This window comes from Suricata suricatta, chromosome 1 (genome assembly GCF_006229205.1).
Source record: "Suricata suricatta isolate VVHF042 chromosome 1, meerkat_22Aug2017_6uvM2_HiC, whole genome shotgun sequence".
NCBI classification, from domain to species: Eukaryota; Metazoa; Chordata; class Mammalia; order Carnivora; family Herpestidae; genus Suricata; species Suricata suricatta.
Window position 1 is genome coordinate 176,109,363 of NC_043700.1, and position 15,195 is coordinate 176,124,557.

The 15,195-nt window shown below is 41.5% G+C and overlaps 1 protein-coding gene across 3 annotated transcripts in view; it reads left to right on the plus strand.

Moving 5' to 3' along the window:
• PPARGC1A (PPARG coactivator 1 alpha) overlaps nucleotides 1-15,195 on the plus strand; it is a 640,252-nt gene that overhangs the window by 542,184 nt on the left and 82,873 nt on the right. For all 3 annotated transcript variants that reach the window (XM_029948064.1, XM_029948052.1, XM_029948060.1), the window contains one exon: nucleotides 4,327-4,506. In XM_029948064.1, coding sequence (XP_029803924.1) covers nucleotides 4,327-4,506 — 180 coding nt within the window. The remainder of the gene's footprint in view (nucleotides 1-4,326; nucleotides 4,507-15,195) is intronic.

Sequence of the window (15,195 nt, forward strand, 5' to 3'; positions counted from 1 at the left end):
ATATATATGCCTTACGCTGCAAGGTTTTCCATTAGCGTCGGTGGCAGGGAAGCCAATGGTTAAATCTCTCTGTACCACGGAGAGCTGCCTGAAGCCAGAGAGAGGAGTTTATGCAGGGCTGTGTGTGGGGCTGTTCGCTGCTTGTGTAAAAATAGACGGCAATACATCAATTCCACAGTCTCTGCTGGCCACAATTCATACAGGGGGAGAAAAGAAAGCCGTTTCTTCATAATCTCCGGAGCCTACAGTGCCTAACGGGGGGATAGAGGACCGTGGCATGTTTGCATTCAACACAATGGAATGTTCTCAGAAAGTTTGGGCAACTTGGGAAAGAAGCGAAACTTTCTGTGGACTGCAAGGAGATGGAGCCCAATTGCATTGCACTGGAGATCGGAGCAGCTAACAATGACTCCGGCGGAGGGCTAGGGCTCCCTCTGGGGAGCCGGGGGCACGTAGGGTGAGGGGGAGGACCGAGAGCCACACGTGATTTGATTAAATAAGATGTCCATGTGGTGCGGCGATACACATCTAAAGTGAAAATAATTTGGCCGGGGCCGTCTGCGAATGCATTTCTCCTATCTAGCGAGGCATGCCCCGACTCCTTAACTCTTCACTGGGTTTGCACACGTTGGCTCCGGCTGCTCTCTCCTGCCTTGGCAGATGGTACTTGCGGATCCTGATTGTCTTTATCTTGTGATTTCTAGGTAAGGTGGACTAGATACGGCTAATTCATAGGTCCCGTCGCTACTGTGAGTCAGGGTTCTAAGTGGCGTCAAAGTCCTGATTGTCTCGGGGTGGCCGGAGCGTCCTGTGGCTGGCCGTCTGGCCGGCCGTGTGGGTCTCAGCTGCTGTAGTTTCATTTTTCCATCATGTATTTCTTCTGGATGCTATTGAGAGTTGATCTGGAGATGTGGAGGATTTCTTTTAATCACTGGAATTCCTGTAGTCATTTTCAAGTCAGCCTCAGCACCATTTAGAGCAGTGTCCCTTTTATGTTTTTTCTGAAGGAGGTGAGCTCCGGGGCTCAGCGTCCAGCCGTGGATTGAGTTGTCGGCTGAGACTGGCCAGCCGCCTCTCTGTTGCACTGGAGCAGGGAGCTGTGAGCAGCCTTGCCTTGGCGGCCGCAGCTCTGGGAATCACCTCAGCCAGGCTAACATATTACGAGCAGCAGGTAGCAGAGGCAGCTTTCATTTTTTGAATCATTCATGTTTGCTGTCATCCTAAAACCTATTATGCCCTTTTGTACATAATGACGGGACAGCACAGTGGTTAATAAAGGCCTAGATCACTGTAGCAACTCAGAGTCCCAAGTGTTTTACCGTTTAATGAAGGTGATGTACAATAAGGTTACCAAGATTGATAGAGACAATTCACATGACAGAGCCTCCACTAAGACTGTCATTCTTTACTGCCCGCCCCCCCCTCAGCGCCCCGCCCTGGCCCTGCTCCCCTTTCCCCGTCCTCACTAATTCTTTTCTAAGAAGTAAGAATTCTTTTTTCATTAATATAATTAATGTGGCCAAGTCCACTCTTTCTTCTCTCTCTCTTTAAAATTTACCATCAATGGCACAAAAACCTCCAAAAGGTTAATGGAGAATTATACTTAATTATGATGATTCATTATCATCAGTGCAGTTAAGCTAATTTATTGTCTGCTCCTTAACTAAGAGAAAAGTCTGTTGGGGTGAAAAAACGTACAATAATTAGCCTTTTGTGTTTAGTGACTGCTTTATCCTCTTAAATCTTATTATAAAATCAAGGCTACGGTTGTGAAATAGCTGTCATAGTTACAGAGAGGCAGTAGAATGTGTCTGGGTGACTGCAAGAGAGCACACCTGTTACAGATGTATAGGGAAGCAGTAAATATCATCAGTCAGATGAGGACAGTTACAGGGCTCGGACTGTGAAGTCTGGCATCATGCAAAGGCCAAATATAAATTAATAAGGGGAACACCTGCTACCATTAATGTGTTTTAGATTATCAGGATAATGCCACATTCAGAAACACTGATTTTATTAGCATGTCAACATTGGCAAGAGCACAGGCACATTTTCAGCCATAACGGAAGAGCAAAACAGAGACTGAAAGAGGAGGAGAGGAAAGGAATGTGTGAATGACAGCATAGAAAAATGCCAGGACTTGATCTGGTCTTTTTAATGGTTTTCAGAAGTTACTCAAAAATGCACATACTTGCAAGGGTGAAGGGGTTTGCACAAGCCATGCCCGGAGAAGGAAGTTAAAGACAGAGGCAGCAAGAAGTTGTTCCCCAGTCGGTAGGACACACCAGGCTTCCAAAGCATGGTTTCTAAGTTACGTTTTCCATGACAGGCCCTGAAGCCAGATGTAGGGCTCCTGTGCTCTCCACCTTCATTTTATTTTTGTCACTGTTTTTGTTGTTTATGCTTTTTTGTTTAAGGATTATCCCTCAATAAAATCCTAGTGAGGTCTGCACCCTTGAAAAAGTTATCCCCTAGTGTCTGAATTGATCGTGGGTGTTTGTCCTTGGAGGATAAGCAGATGAGCTAGTGTGGAGACTGGGAAGTGTTACACCCATAACAAAATGCAAACATTGTATCAGGACAAAATCTTCTCCGCAGCCCAGCCTCTGCTTACTTATAAACCTAGTCAAGTACACCGATCTGCAACTTTGGGCTAACTTGGATAATAAAAATGAAACGACTAATAAAATGATAAGGAAAGAGTTCAGGTGGAGAGGATTGCCCTTTCTTTCTGCATTACCTTCGTGCCTGCATTTTGGGATCTTACTGGGGCCTGGTGGTCTCAACGAAGAATCAGTCATCTTCAGGCTGCTCCCAGCCCCCCCTTACCAACTGCTGACTCCGTTACCCAGTACCTACTTCTCAGCATGGTGCTTATGATCGTGCGGCTGCATATGACCCGTGTAATGTAGCCTGCCAGGGATGACAGGGGTGCTTGAGGAAAAAAAAAGATCTGCATAAAACTTATTTTACTCAAAATCTAAATGTCAAGCAGGATCTTGAGCTTCAGGCCCAACTGCTGCCTGGATGTAAACAACTCCACAGCATCTCTCCTGACCTTGGAAGGTAGGGCCATGAGGGTGCCACTTCAGAGTGCGTGCCTGCTCTGATGTAGACACCTTGGTTTGCAGGTGGAGAAAGTCCTTCTGGCTCTGGTATTACCAGAGCCCTGCAGTAGGAAACTTCTGCAGGATTCTTCGCAGTGTGCCGTGAGGAAATCAGTAGTCAGGTTGCCGATTTGAGGTGAGAAGACCACCTCTTTGATAAGGTGGGCCACCTCTTTCAAAAAGCCACAGTGTGGGACAATTAAAGGACTTCCTACTCCATGCAAGGGACTGAAAGACTGTTTCAATCTGACATAACATTGCTGAAAAGTGGCCCTGTCATAGTATAGGCTATTTTAAACCTCTCACTATATTGAAATCATTGAAAAATTTGGAAGAATAGTTCTTTTGAATTCACTCAGAGCATAGGTTAGGAATACATAAAATGATGAAGAAAAAAACTGTTGTGGAGCACAATCGTGGTTTTTCCTTGGTAGATGTCAAGTGATCCCAATCATACACCACCACCCCCCCCACACACATACTTGACTTGCAAGTTAAACATTGTAAAAGATATAAAGATCATATAGAAAAACTATGACTTTTGTCCTTATCTCAAGGAACTTGCTTTTGACCTCTTCAAGATGAAGTGCTGTGGCTCATGAAAAGTCAAGTTACAAGATTTAAATAATAATTCAAGAGAACCATAGACAAGTTAAAGGACTTGCATCATTAGTTGCTAAATGAATTATGTGGATTATAATGGTTAAGAGGAGTGTGAATGAGAAAGTTTTCCTAGTAGAGTTCTTATGCTTTTATCTTTCATTTAACAGTTGCTTATTTTGTTTCTATTTTGTGTGATGACAATTTCAAGGTAAAATCAAATTTGTATCCTTCCCTCAGAGATTATACTCTTAGGGTAGAGTAAAATTTTGCCTAGAGGTAACTGGAAAACACACTGAAACTCATTCAGTGCTAACCATCAAAAAGATCCAAATCCAGTTGATTTCTAACTGGAAGAATCAGAGAGGGCTTCATGGAAACATGGAATTTACCATGAATTTGGAGGTAGAATTTTGGATGCAATGGACCAAGCAAAGTATTCTTTGAGAGCAAAGTCAGTAAAGGAATTTAGGATGTTTTTTTCCTGGTGGCTAAAACCCTGGAAACCAGCTTTGGTGGTGTGGTTGAATTAACCAGGCTTAATTCCTATCACATGCTATTGCAGTTTAATAAATTCCTACAGTTAATGAAAGCTTTTTTTCCCCCCTGCCTCCTGCAGTGTGCTGCTCTGGTTGGTGAAGACCAGCCTCTTTGCCCAGATCTTCCTGAACTTGACCTTTCTGAACTCGACGTGAACGACTTGGATACAGACAGCTTTCTGGGTGGACTCAAGTGGTGCAGTGACCAATCAGAAATAATATCCAATCAGTACAACAATGAGCCTTCAAACATATTTGAGGTAAGGGCATCTCTTGGTGGAAATTAATTTCTCATTGAACTTGGCTTGAGCCATAATATCATTATTAGCCTGAAAGCATAATGGCTTCTTATTTTGCTGTCATCAAAAGACTTCTTATCATAGGTAGGCCCGTGCTATTTTGTGGAAGAACAATGTTTGCAAAATAAGTGGATTTGTTTTTGTTGTTTTGTGAACTAGGGGGCTAAGGGCCCCTATCAGAGTGCATTACACTGTGTTGAAATACTAAGGGGTTGTGGAAGTTTTAGTGACAAAGAAGAACAGAAGTCTAAACCTGTTTGTTCCTGTCTGTTTCCCACAGAAAAGTGCCTGATGTAAATTAATGTGAAATGTAAAAGAATGCATTTTTTTATCCAAGAGATTAGATGTCTACCTTTATCTGTCTCACAAAGTTAGTGGGTAGTTTTATTATTGTTATTTTTGCTCATACCTCTGAGTCCTCTACAGTATAGAAACGTTTAAACCCAACTAGTCTAATATTTACTTACAAATTAGTAAAAATTCGCTTACCTTTCAATAGGGAAAATCACCTCCCAGTCTCTAGACTCTTATTATAAGCCTACCCTATAATAAGGAATGTTAATCTACTCCCATTAAAGTGTTACTTTGCAAAAAGACGTTCTTTCTTACAAGATCAGCACTCCTTTACTTAAGAAGAAATGGTTCCTTATAGGGACAAACACTGAGCCGTCTGGCAAATGAATTGAATAAAGATTGTCAAGCGAACTAGTCTTCCATACTAGCACCACCATCATCGTCTAACATCTTCCCCCGATGTGTGCCAGGCTTCGCGCAAAGCACTGTAAATGCCTTTTTTATCCGACCAGCAGAAACATTCTTAAACTTCAGTGTATTTGGTTGAAATCTCAAGTCATTAAGAAAGCCAATTTTACAATATTTATTGAGTTTTTCCAGCACCCAGCACATAAAAGGCACTGAATAAATGTTTATTGAGTCATTAAGAAAACCAATTTTACAATATTTACTGAGTTTTTTCAGCACCCAGCACACAGAAGGTGTTGGATAAGTGTGGGTTGACTAATAAGTGGGATTGTAGTAATGTTAAAGACGGTGACAGTGACAACAACAATGGCCAAGGTTTTGAGACACCAGTGGCATCTCACATATGCTTCAAAACGGCCTTTTTTTTTTTTTTTGGTACCATTAATATCGTTCCCACTTTCCATATGCAGGCACTGAGTCTCAGAGAGGTGAAGCGATTCCCCCAAAATCACACAGTCGACAAATAAAGGCCAGGGATTTCAACCCCAAATTGATCTGACTTCCAAGACCATATCACTGATAAAAATAGAGGTCTGGTGAGGTTGGGTGACAACCATCATTTACAAAGACATATCAAGCTGCTGCTTTGCTGAATATGTTTAAAAATAGAACAGACTTGTTCCTTTCAGTGTTGGTTGACATGAAAGCAGGGATATCTGGGGAGCCGAGGTGGCTTTAAGTTCTGTCCACAGCTAAGAGTTTCTAATATGTCTGAACAGAGTCTTGGAAAAGGCCTCAAGGTGAGGGAGTGAGGGCTGAGGAGAAGAGGCACTGAAAGTCTGTGGTTAGTCACAGTTCCCAGGCTTCTCAGCCGGGTCTTCGAAAGTTCATGTGAGGACTTGGCCGGTTAGAACTGGTAAATTGAACATTCCTCATTCAGTACACTCGTCAGGCGACAGGCCCGTTTTAAGTCATGCTGCATTAAATAAACAGTACTTTTAAAAATGTCCATCTCTACAGACCTCTTATCTAAAAATTGGTATTCCATTTTGGGTGATTGCCATGCATTTTGTAGGTGATGGGTAGGGAATAACTGAAAGGTGGGGGTAGGGTATGGCATGGGAGTCAGCGCCTCCCTGGGGGGCTGGTTTCAAAAAAAATTCCTTCCCCATGACCTTGTGTCCCCATATTTCATGTTGTGGCACCTGCATGAGGTACTTCTCATTTACACCTTGAGGAGACTTGGTTCAGCAACTAGTTATATATAGATGCTTTAATCTACAGGAAGATACCCCTTTTGCTTCCTTGTATAACTTTCTACCACTGATAGAATTGTTTTCAATGCTCTAAAACACAAGGTTCATTTAATTTAATTTCTCATTAGCTCATTTTAAGCCAGTGACTCTCAACCAAAAGCAATTTTGCACCCGAAGGGACATTTAGCGGTGTCTGGAGATATGTTTGAGTGTTAGGACTGAAGGCAAGAAGATGCTCCTGGCATCTTGTGGCTAGACACCGCACACGGGACAGCTTCCCACAGCAAAGAGCTATTCGGCCCCAAATGAGAATAGTGCTGAGGTTGAGAAACCCTAAAAAAAAAGTCATGAAATTCTCTTTGCTAAAACGCTAAAGATGAACTAGTCAGCTTCCAGAGAGACGACAGAGTTAAGACACAGGATATGAAGGATCAGAAGCTGGGGCGCCTGGCTGACTCAGTTGGTTAAGTGTCCGACTTCAGCTCAGGTCACCATCTCACGGTTTGTGGGGTTGAGCACCGCACCAGGCTCTGTGCTCACAGTGTGGAGCCTGGAGCCTGCTTCAGATTTTGTGTCTCCCTCTCTCTCTCTGCACCTCCCCAGCTCATGCTCACTCTCTCTCTCTCTCTCTCTCTCTCTCTCTCTCTCTCAAAACTAAAATAAACAGTCAAAAATATGCAAAAAAATCAGAAGCCATATAAAATTATGGAGATGCTCGGAGCCTTGGGACTGAGATGTCAGGAATTCTCTTAGTGACAGCAGAAGTGACCATTTAGATAACTGTAACAGTTTTCTCTGATGTCACAAAACTCATTCCCCATTGTCTGTGCAAAGGGTAAGGCCATATGTGGCAATCCTGTGACACACGGCCCCAGCTTCCTGACCATTTGCATATAGCCAGAATGCCTCTACTCTTTGCCCTCTAGCGTTAAACTCAGACATCTTTTCTATAACAGGAAAAAGAAAAAGTGTGCGTGGGGCATAGGTGGAATTCAAAAATTGTGTCTTCCCCTGTGGGGAAGGTCCGCATGCAACACAGTAACCCTTGAAGGGCTGCAGCTTCCTGTGGTTTCCTGCATCTCCCTGAAGCCCTTCCCAGAGCCTGTGCCTTTAAGCCTCTCCCCACGGACTTTACCCCGTGCTCACTTTCTTCCAGTTCTCAAAGCCCTGCCTCATCACATTTGTGAAGTCTTTGTACTTGAGCAGGCCAAATAGTCACGGTTTCTGCCACCTCTGATCTACCAATAACAAGCATTATCTACCTCAGGTTCCCAGAATAAAATAGGGCACTGAGGAGTGAGTGAAACACTTTCCCTGACTCAAGTAACACATGGATGACACCACTGGAAACTGGCCACAGGGTTGCTGAATTCTAATCAGAGCAGAAAGCAAGGGGCATTTAGAGATACAGATAGGATATGGGTTGTTTACAGATCGTATAGCAGAATGTTAAAACCTTATAAGTAAATAGAAATTCCTTCTTTTGACCTCTTTCGTACGTTTCAATCGAATTTTAATTTTTATCTGACTTGAGAAGAAAAGAAGAATGTCATTGAATGTCACAGTTTGGGAAAGAGTGAATTCCTCCGTGACAGCAAGGGGTGCCAACCCGCAGTTGTCCATGTCGATTGAGACATAGGACACACAACCTATGTTGGAGGTGTAAATGCAAGTGACCAGGTATTACTCAGAAGCTCCTTAGAAAAAAACAGGACGCAGGCTTTTATAAGTGCAGCCTCCTGTGAATCTAATCCGTGTGTCAGGAAAACAGGATGCTGTCTCTGGACCGGTTGGTAGCAAGATTTATGTTCCAGAATATTGCAACATAACTTCCTTCCCTCTCTTGCCTTTGTGCATTGTTTGGAGGAGGAGAATAAAGGAGGACTTTTACAGCATGGCAGTATGTAAGGATGGGTGGCATGGAATTAGTGTAAATAGCACACTGGCCCTCCTGGGTCACCGTGGGCCACCTTCTCCCTTCTTTATTTGAACATCTGCTTTCGATGCCTCCTGGATACAACCGAACGAGCATCTTTCATTCATTTGTCTTTTACTTCTGAATGCAGCTACTTGGAGTGCTTTCCAACATGGCAAGTGAGAACGTAGTTGTCTGTAGGTCATTACTCATGATATGTTCTGAGGCCTGCCTTTGCGAGTGGGCAGAGAGGAGCTCATGGCTACAACCACCATTCATGTCAGTTGATTACGGGGCCTCTGTGTAAGGTCTGATACTGTGAACTTTTGTGGGAGTCAGAGTAGGGGTCATTTCCTGTTATCTGTTCCTAAGGTGTTCTATTATGCTAACAAGGGAATTACGATTGGAGCTTTCAAGAATACTTAATTATTCTGGTGAGAATGTAAATGATTTTATATTTCTTCTTGTGACTTTCAATTGTATTCTCATTTTTTTCTCTAAAATGGGCGTATAGTATATACTTATCAAAGAGTTAAAAAAATTGTCTATTCCGGTGATTGTGAGCATTTTGGGAGCAAGGACCTTGCTTGTCTTGTTCCCTGAAGTTTTTCTAGATGTTTTGTTAGAAAACATCAGAAAGTAAGTGCTCAGAAATATTTGCAACATAATGAATGAATGGACCATGATACATTTAATGATGATGTGAACTGCATCAGGTAATGTGAAGATTACATATAAAGCAGAAAGGATCTATTTCCTAAAGAACCTTAAGCCTAATTTGGGAGGTCAAATAAAGAAATGTGAAACAATTAGCAAACAATAAAAGATTACATACACACATGTGTGTATATATGTATATGTTTATAGATTAGCAATTAAATGTAAGACTGTATATTTATGTATATGTGTAAATGTATATTTAAGTACATGGGGTTACATATTTTATTATATTATATATGTTATATATATGTGTGTATGCGTGTGTGTGTGTGTATCCTAGCTGGGAGGGAAGCTGAAAGAATGACATCACCAAGGCTAATATGAGAATAAAAGTGAAGTATTTGAAGTGTTTTTGTACAGGGGGCATGAAAGTGAGATGCTTGATTCACCTGAAGTAAAACATATACTGAGGGGAACACAGCAGTAGGAGAAGTAGGTTTGGATTTAGGGTGGGTACAAAATTATGGCACTCCATGAGAAACCAGTTGGGAGCATTTACAGTTTACGTTGTAGGGATTGGGGTGCAAGTGAAGATTTCTAGCAGGAGAGCCCAGTGATGAAGACGGTATTTAAGGATATTCATTCTGGTGGTTGTAAGAGCTGTGGATGAGCAGAAAGTAGAAGAAATGGGACAGAACTGGACAGCCGACCCTGCTGCATTTCAAACACCATGCAATGCAGATGCAGGGAAGGGACAAGGTGACAGCAGAGGGGATGGTGTCCAGGGAACAAAGACTTGAAGCACCTTGAAGGAAAATTCCATCAGCTCTGATGAATATGAGTTAGGTTAGAGAGGGAGGTGGCAAAGAATGCTAACTCAAAAATATCCCAAAGAGACCCAGAACTTCACGGACATCTTCCCAGTTATATTTCTGCTCACCTTTAGGAGCCGAAGTAGTTTCTTAAGACATGTGAGTCATTTTACAAAGGGGCTCTCCATCTCTCTGCTGCCTCAGGGGCAGAACATATTTAACCCAATCCACAAATTTACGTGGTGTCTGCTTTTTTTCACTTGTCTCCTTGGAGGAAATTCTGCAGCCTTCCATGGTAATGAATTCCTGCTCCTGACTGTGTCTGTGGTCAGACAGACTTTTCTATGAATGGCAAACCTCTTGGAATTTTAACAAAACAACAGAGAAAAAATATGCATCAAAGCACCCTTACCTTAATTTAATCATCAGGAGAATAAATTTCCCTTTGTAATTTGGAGACACTGAATTAGTTTACAATAATCACTTCTTTCAGATTTCTGGGACTTCCCATTTGCAATCAATAAATGTTTGTCATTTGAATGAAATTTACAGCCCCCTACCAGATTTTTGCCACACTTGGCAATGACACTTAACGGAGAACATCAACTTCAAGGAAGAAAATAATAGCCATTTAAGTGGGGAGATAATTGGCTGTAACATAAGAACATTGAAAAATGTTGAAACTCATGGAGACTTATGGAGTATTTTAAAAATTTATGTTGTACTTATCTTTGCCTTTGTAATCTACCACAAAATTTCAAATTCTGGGTGTAAATCAGTTAGATGTTCATCTTGGAGAGTCACAAATCAGGAAGCAACAATCTGACCCAGCCTGCATGCTACTTTATTTTCAACCTCTACTGTCGGCTTATCTTGAGGGAGACTAGAGTGGTGTGTGTGTGTGTGTGTGTGTGTGTGTGTGTGTGTTGTGTGTGTTCATCTACACACCTCAGTTAAAGACTATTTTAGACTTCTTGCTTTATCTTGGGAACATCTGGTTTATCACCCTATTTCCTCCCTGTCATTATGCTGACCGTTGGAAAAATAGGGCTTAGGAGTTCTGACACACATGGCTATGACTACTGACATCAACCCATCACTAATAAATAGTAAGTTGCTCGCAGGTGCTGGTACATGACCGTCTCTTACCATCACTAACTCTCCTGGTGGCTGCTTTTGTTAATGTAAGTTGTGGTTACAGGAGATGAGGTTGGCTGCTATTTTTCACGGAAGTCGATCCAGTCCTTAGCCATTTGCAATTTGGAAAGTGAGAATCTATATGTTTAATTAGGCACAATGATTGTAGAATGTACCATTTTGTGTTTTTCTGAGTAGAGGCCAATTATTTCATGCCAGATACTGTAGGTGTTCTCAGATGTGGGTGAGCCATTTTATGGGCATAGCTTAGGTTTTCCCCATCTTCTGGATTCATTTAAGTGGATCATTTAACTAAAAATGACTCTGTCTAGATTTCTTTGGGGCCAGAAAAGTGTATACCCACATTCACAAGGAGGAAAACCTAGAGAGGAATCAGGAAAAAGTGGCTCATTGCCCCTTAGATTTACTTGAAAGATATTAGTGTAGGTTAAAGTAATCAAGAGTCAGGATGTTGGATTGGACAGACTGTCTATTTGCATAACTACGGTGTGTGCTTGTATAGTAACCTTACACATATGTCGTATCTATTTGTCCATGTCCCCATCTATATGCAATGTCGTGGAGACACAGCCCAGCAGATGGCTCACCTCTGAATGAGATCAACACACGAAGCAGATAAAAAGATGAACTTTAAAGATCACATTGTTAAACAGAAAGCCAAATTGTTCTTCTACTGTTCCTTACCCCAGACTTCACGTTTTTAATAAGGTTAATTTGTCCCTATAATTACATGCCTATTCTTTTAGCAATGAAAACTTTTATTGTGGGTTTTATAAAATGAATTGCCTGTGATGTAAAACAATTTTGTAAGGACCATTTCTTCTTCTTTTTCTTTAACCTGTGAGGTTACTTTCAAGATTGTGTGCTCTGAGGTATAGTTTTGAAAACAAGGCACGGTACCGTATTCTCCCGTAGCCCGACACAGATACTGACTACAAGTAGCTATGATGAGAACTGGGGAAAGAGGAAGAGAGATACACAATGAAATACATCCTCTTGTTGTTGCCAAGGGCAAAATTTTATGAAGATAAATGGCTTCTTATCCATTACACCACTTGTCCCAAAACAATGATGGGAGGAGATACTTTTGGGCCTTTTCTGTTCCAAAGTGATAGAACAATTTGCATAGTCTGAGATTCTAAACACGATTACCTTGTAGACCTGCCCATCTCCATTACTACTGCAAGTTATTCATTCAGGGTTTGCAGCCAGATGGGTTAATGAATTACCAGATCTTGCGTAAAATGACTTGGCCTGACTTTGAAACAACTACGTTTTACTTTTTTTTTTTTTTTGCCAGTCTTGTGATTGGTGTTAATTGGCTCTAGCGACCAAGCCTCCTGTAGAGTCTTTATTTACCCCCTAGATGTTTCTTCCTTAACTATTCTCCCCCTCCCCATTTTCATTCTCTCCAAAACTTGTGCTTTACAGCAGTCACTTCAAGGAGCTCCAAGCAGTCTGATAGGGTAGGGAGGAGGGAGGAGACGCAGTAGCCAAATCCTTGCTGGTTGATGCCCTTCCTTGTGCCAAATCAGCACCATTTCTCAGAGTCCCGTGTGCAGCACAACTAAGTTTAGAGTGAGTTCCTTGGTGTTCCTCACACCATGTGCACAACTGGAGCTCTGAACTTTGAAGGAAAGCCTCAGAGCTATTTGCAAAGTGCTGGTGCTTAGTGAATACTAAATTACATTTAGGAAATCGTCTACTGATGCCAGTTATACTTCATTTTTATTCTTGACACAGACACCTAAATCAGAGAACAGTAACATTTCAGAGATTATGGAAGCAGTTTGGGTATGTTCCAACACTATAATAGGATCAGAATTTTAAGGCCTTTTGTATTATTACCAATAGTCACTTAGTTTCTGCTGCAGTGTACTTTGTAGGGAATTACAGCTTTTACTAAAAAGATTAAAATGCTATTATGCAAATGATTGCAGTATGTTATTATGTTTACAAATTAACATCCATGGCTCAACACACAAATTAACTAACTATTCTATCTATGTTATTAAGGATTTAATAAAGTAACTGTTAATAAAAATGGGTAGCTTGGAACACTTAATAGGAAACAATTGTGATTTAACACAGAACTCGAGCATCGTGTTTAATGTTCTAGGTGATATTGTGGTAAAACGGAGTTGAGCAAAGCACACAGAACCAGGACTGTGTGAGCCACAGACCTCCTTGTCTGAGATGCTGATGACCATGAACTCACTAGCTGCAAGCTACAACATACAGCGGGCAGCATATCAATAAATCTAAGCAAAGCACACAAGCCATCTTCTATTAATAAATAGTTCATTGAAATGATAATTGCCCTCCATTACATGTTTGATATGTTCCATGCATGCAGGGAATACTTACATTATTCTAAAATGGAGCTCGGAGCAAATTGTGATGTGGCGAATGGGATTTAGCTGCAGACTATCACCGCGTGATAAAAGAGGAGAAGGCCAGGTTCAGACTAAGATGTCTTTACAAACAGGCCACAAATTGCTATTCCTGGCTGTTCACAAGAGATTATAAAAGCAAGCAGATAAGAACCACCAAGGTCCCTGAGAAATGAACGTATGTGATTATGTTATCTTGGGGATTGGATTTCCTAGACGGGCCGACACCACCACCTTAGTCCAACAGGAAAAGTAGAGAGAGATGCAGATTTTTGGATAGCAAACTTTGTTACAAGGGGGAAGTTCCAAGACACTGTAATTAAAATGTTTCCAAACCAGGATTCCCATCACCAAATCCTTTGCTGAATCTCAAAACAAGAGGGAGAAGTGTTACCCAGTATTAAGCAAACAAACAAACATGAGGACACAAAAGAATCACTAAACAATCCTAGAACAGCTTGACTTAAATCTCACATGTTGGGGACTTAACTTTCTTAATTGCCAGATAAAAATGTTGAAGACTCCTATGTAAACAGCAGCCTTTTGAGGTCAACCTGAAAATAAATAATGAAATAACAAATAAACCAACAATTACCTTTTCAGGTCTACCTACAGAGGACAACTAACCTGAGCTTCTGAGCAAGAATATTTGGGTGTACTTAAGAAACACGAGCAGGGCAAGGAACCACAAACCTGGTCAAGGTTTGCTCCTTGCATACAGTACAAGCAATTTATTTTGTTCCGAATAGCACCTCTGTTGTTGGAAAAACTACTTATGCAAATTCTTGATATCTAGCTCCAGCAAGGTGCCTGGTTCCTTCATTTCCTTCCACATTTGGATAAATTGTGTTGTTCTTCACTCTTCCAAATTTGTCCTTGTGGAAGCGAACACTTGCAAATTGGTTGAAACTCGCTGAGGGAAAAGAGAGGGAGGGTAGGGAGGGGGAAGAAGAGGGGAAAAAACCTCACCCAAAACAGGGGCCAGGGACAGCTTCTGATTTGATGGTTTGTGGCCTTGTCTGGTTCCCAGGCACCTGATCGAGAAAATGGTACAATCCTGTTATGCAGGCATTCCGGAACTGTTGCCAACATTCACCTGACATGACCAAGGTTTAAAGTACTTGCTGTAACTTGAGGCAGCATAGTGGAAATGCCTGCCTGTGTGTGTGCATACACATTCACATTTCTTTTCTTTTCTTTTCCTTTTTTTTTTAAGGAAAGCGAAAAAGTGATACTTGCCATAGAAGGGTGGTAAAATAATTAGTCCAGCAGACAAATGCCTTGGCCCATGTTTAAACAGAGCTTTAAGGACACAGTGTTCTCAACAGTCACATATCTAAATACAAACCAGTGTCAGCTGCCATGCAGACCAGAATGTAATAGCCCGTTCTCACATAGGTCATCGCCAATCCATTTTGGTCGCAGTCACACTGCACATCTGTTTGTGCATGCTGCAGCTTCTTAAGGCAGCATTTAGACTTCATAAGGACACAAACAACCAAGCTATAAATTCCCACTGCTGGAGTTATTTTGAATAAGTGTATACTGTTTCATATTTATAATGGTGAGCCTTCCTAATATTCACAGTGAATATATAACACCGATCAGTTCAACAAGCATGAAATTGTATGTTGTCAACTTGTCACATAAATAGAGTCCTATTCAGGCTTGTGATAATGTTGAACTAACATTTTTTTCCCCCGCGATTGTCGAGAGGGTCACAAAAAAGTAGGGAGGTAGCACTTCCTTTGGGT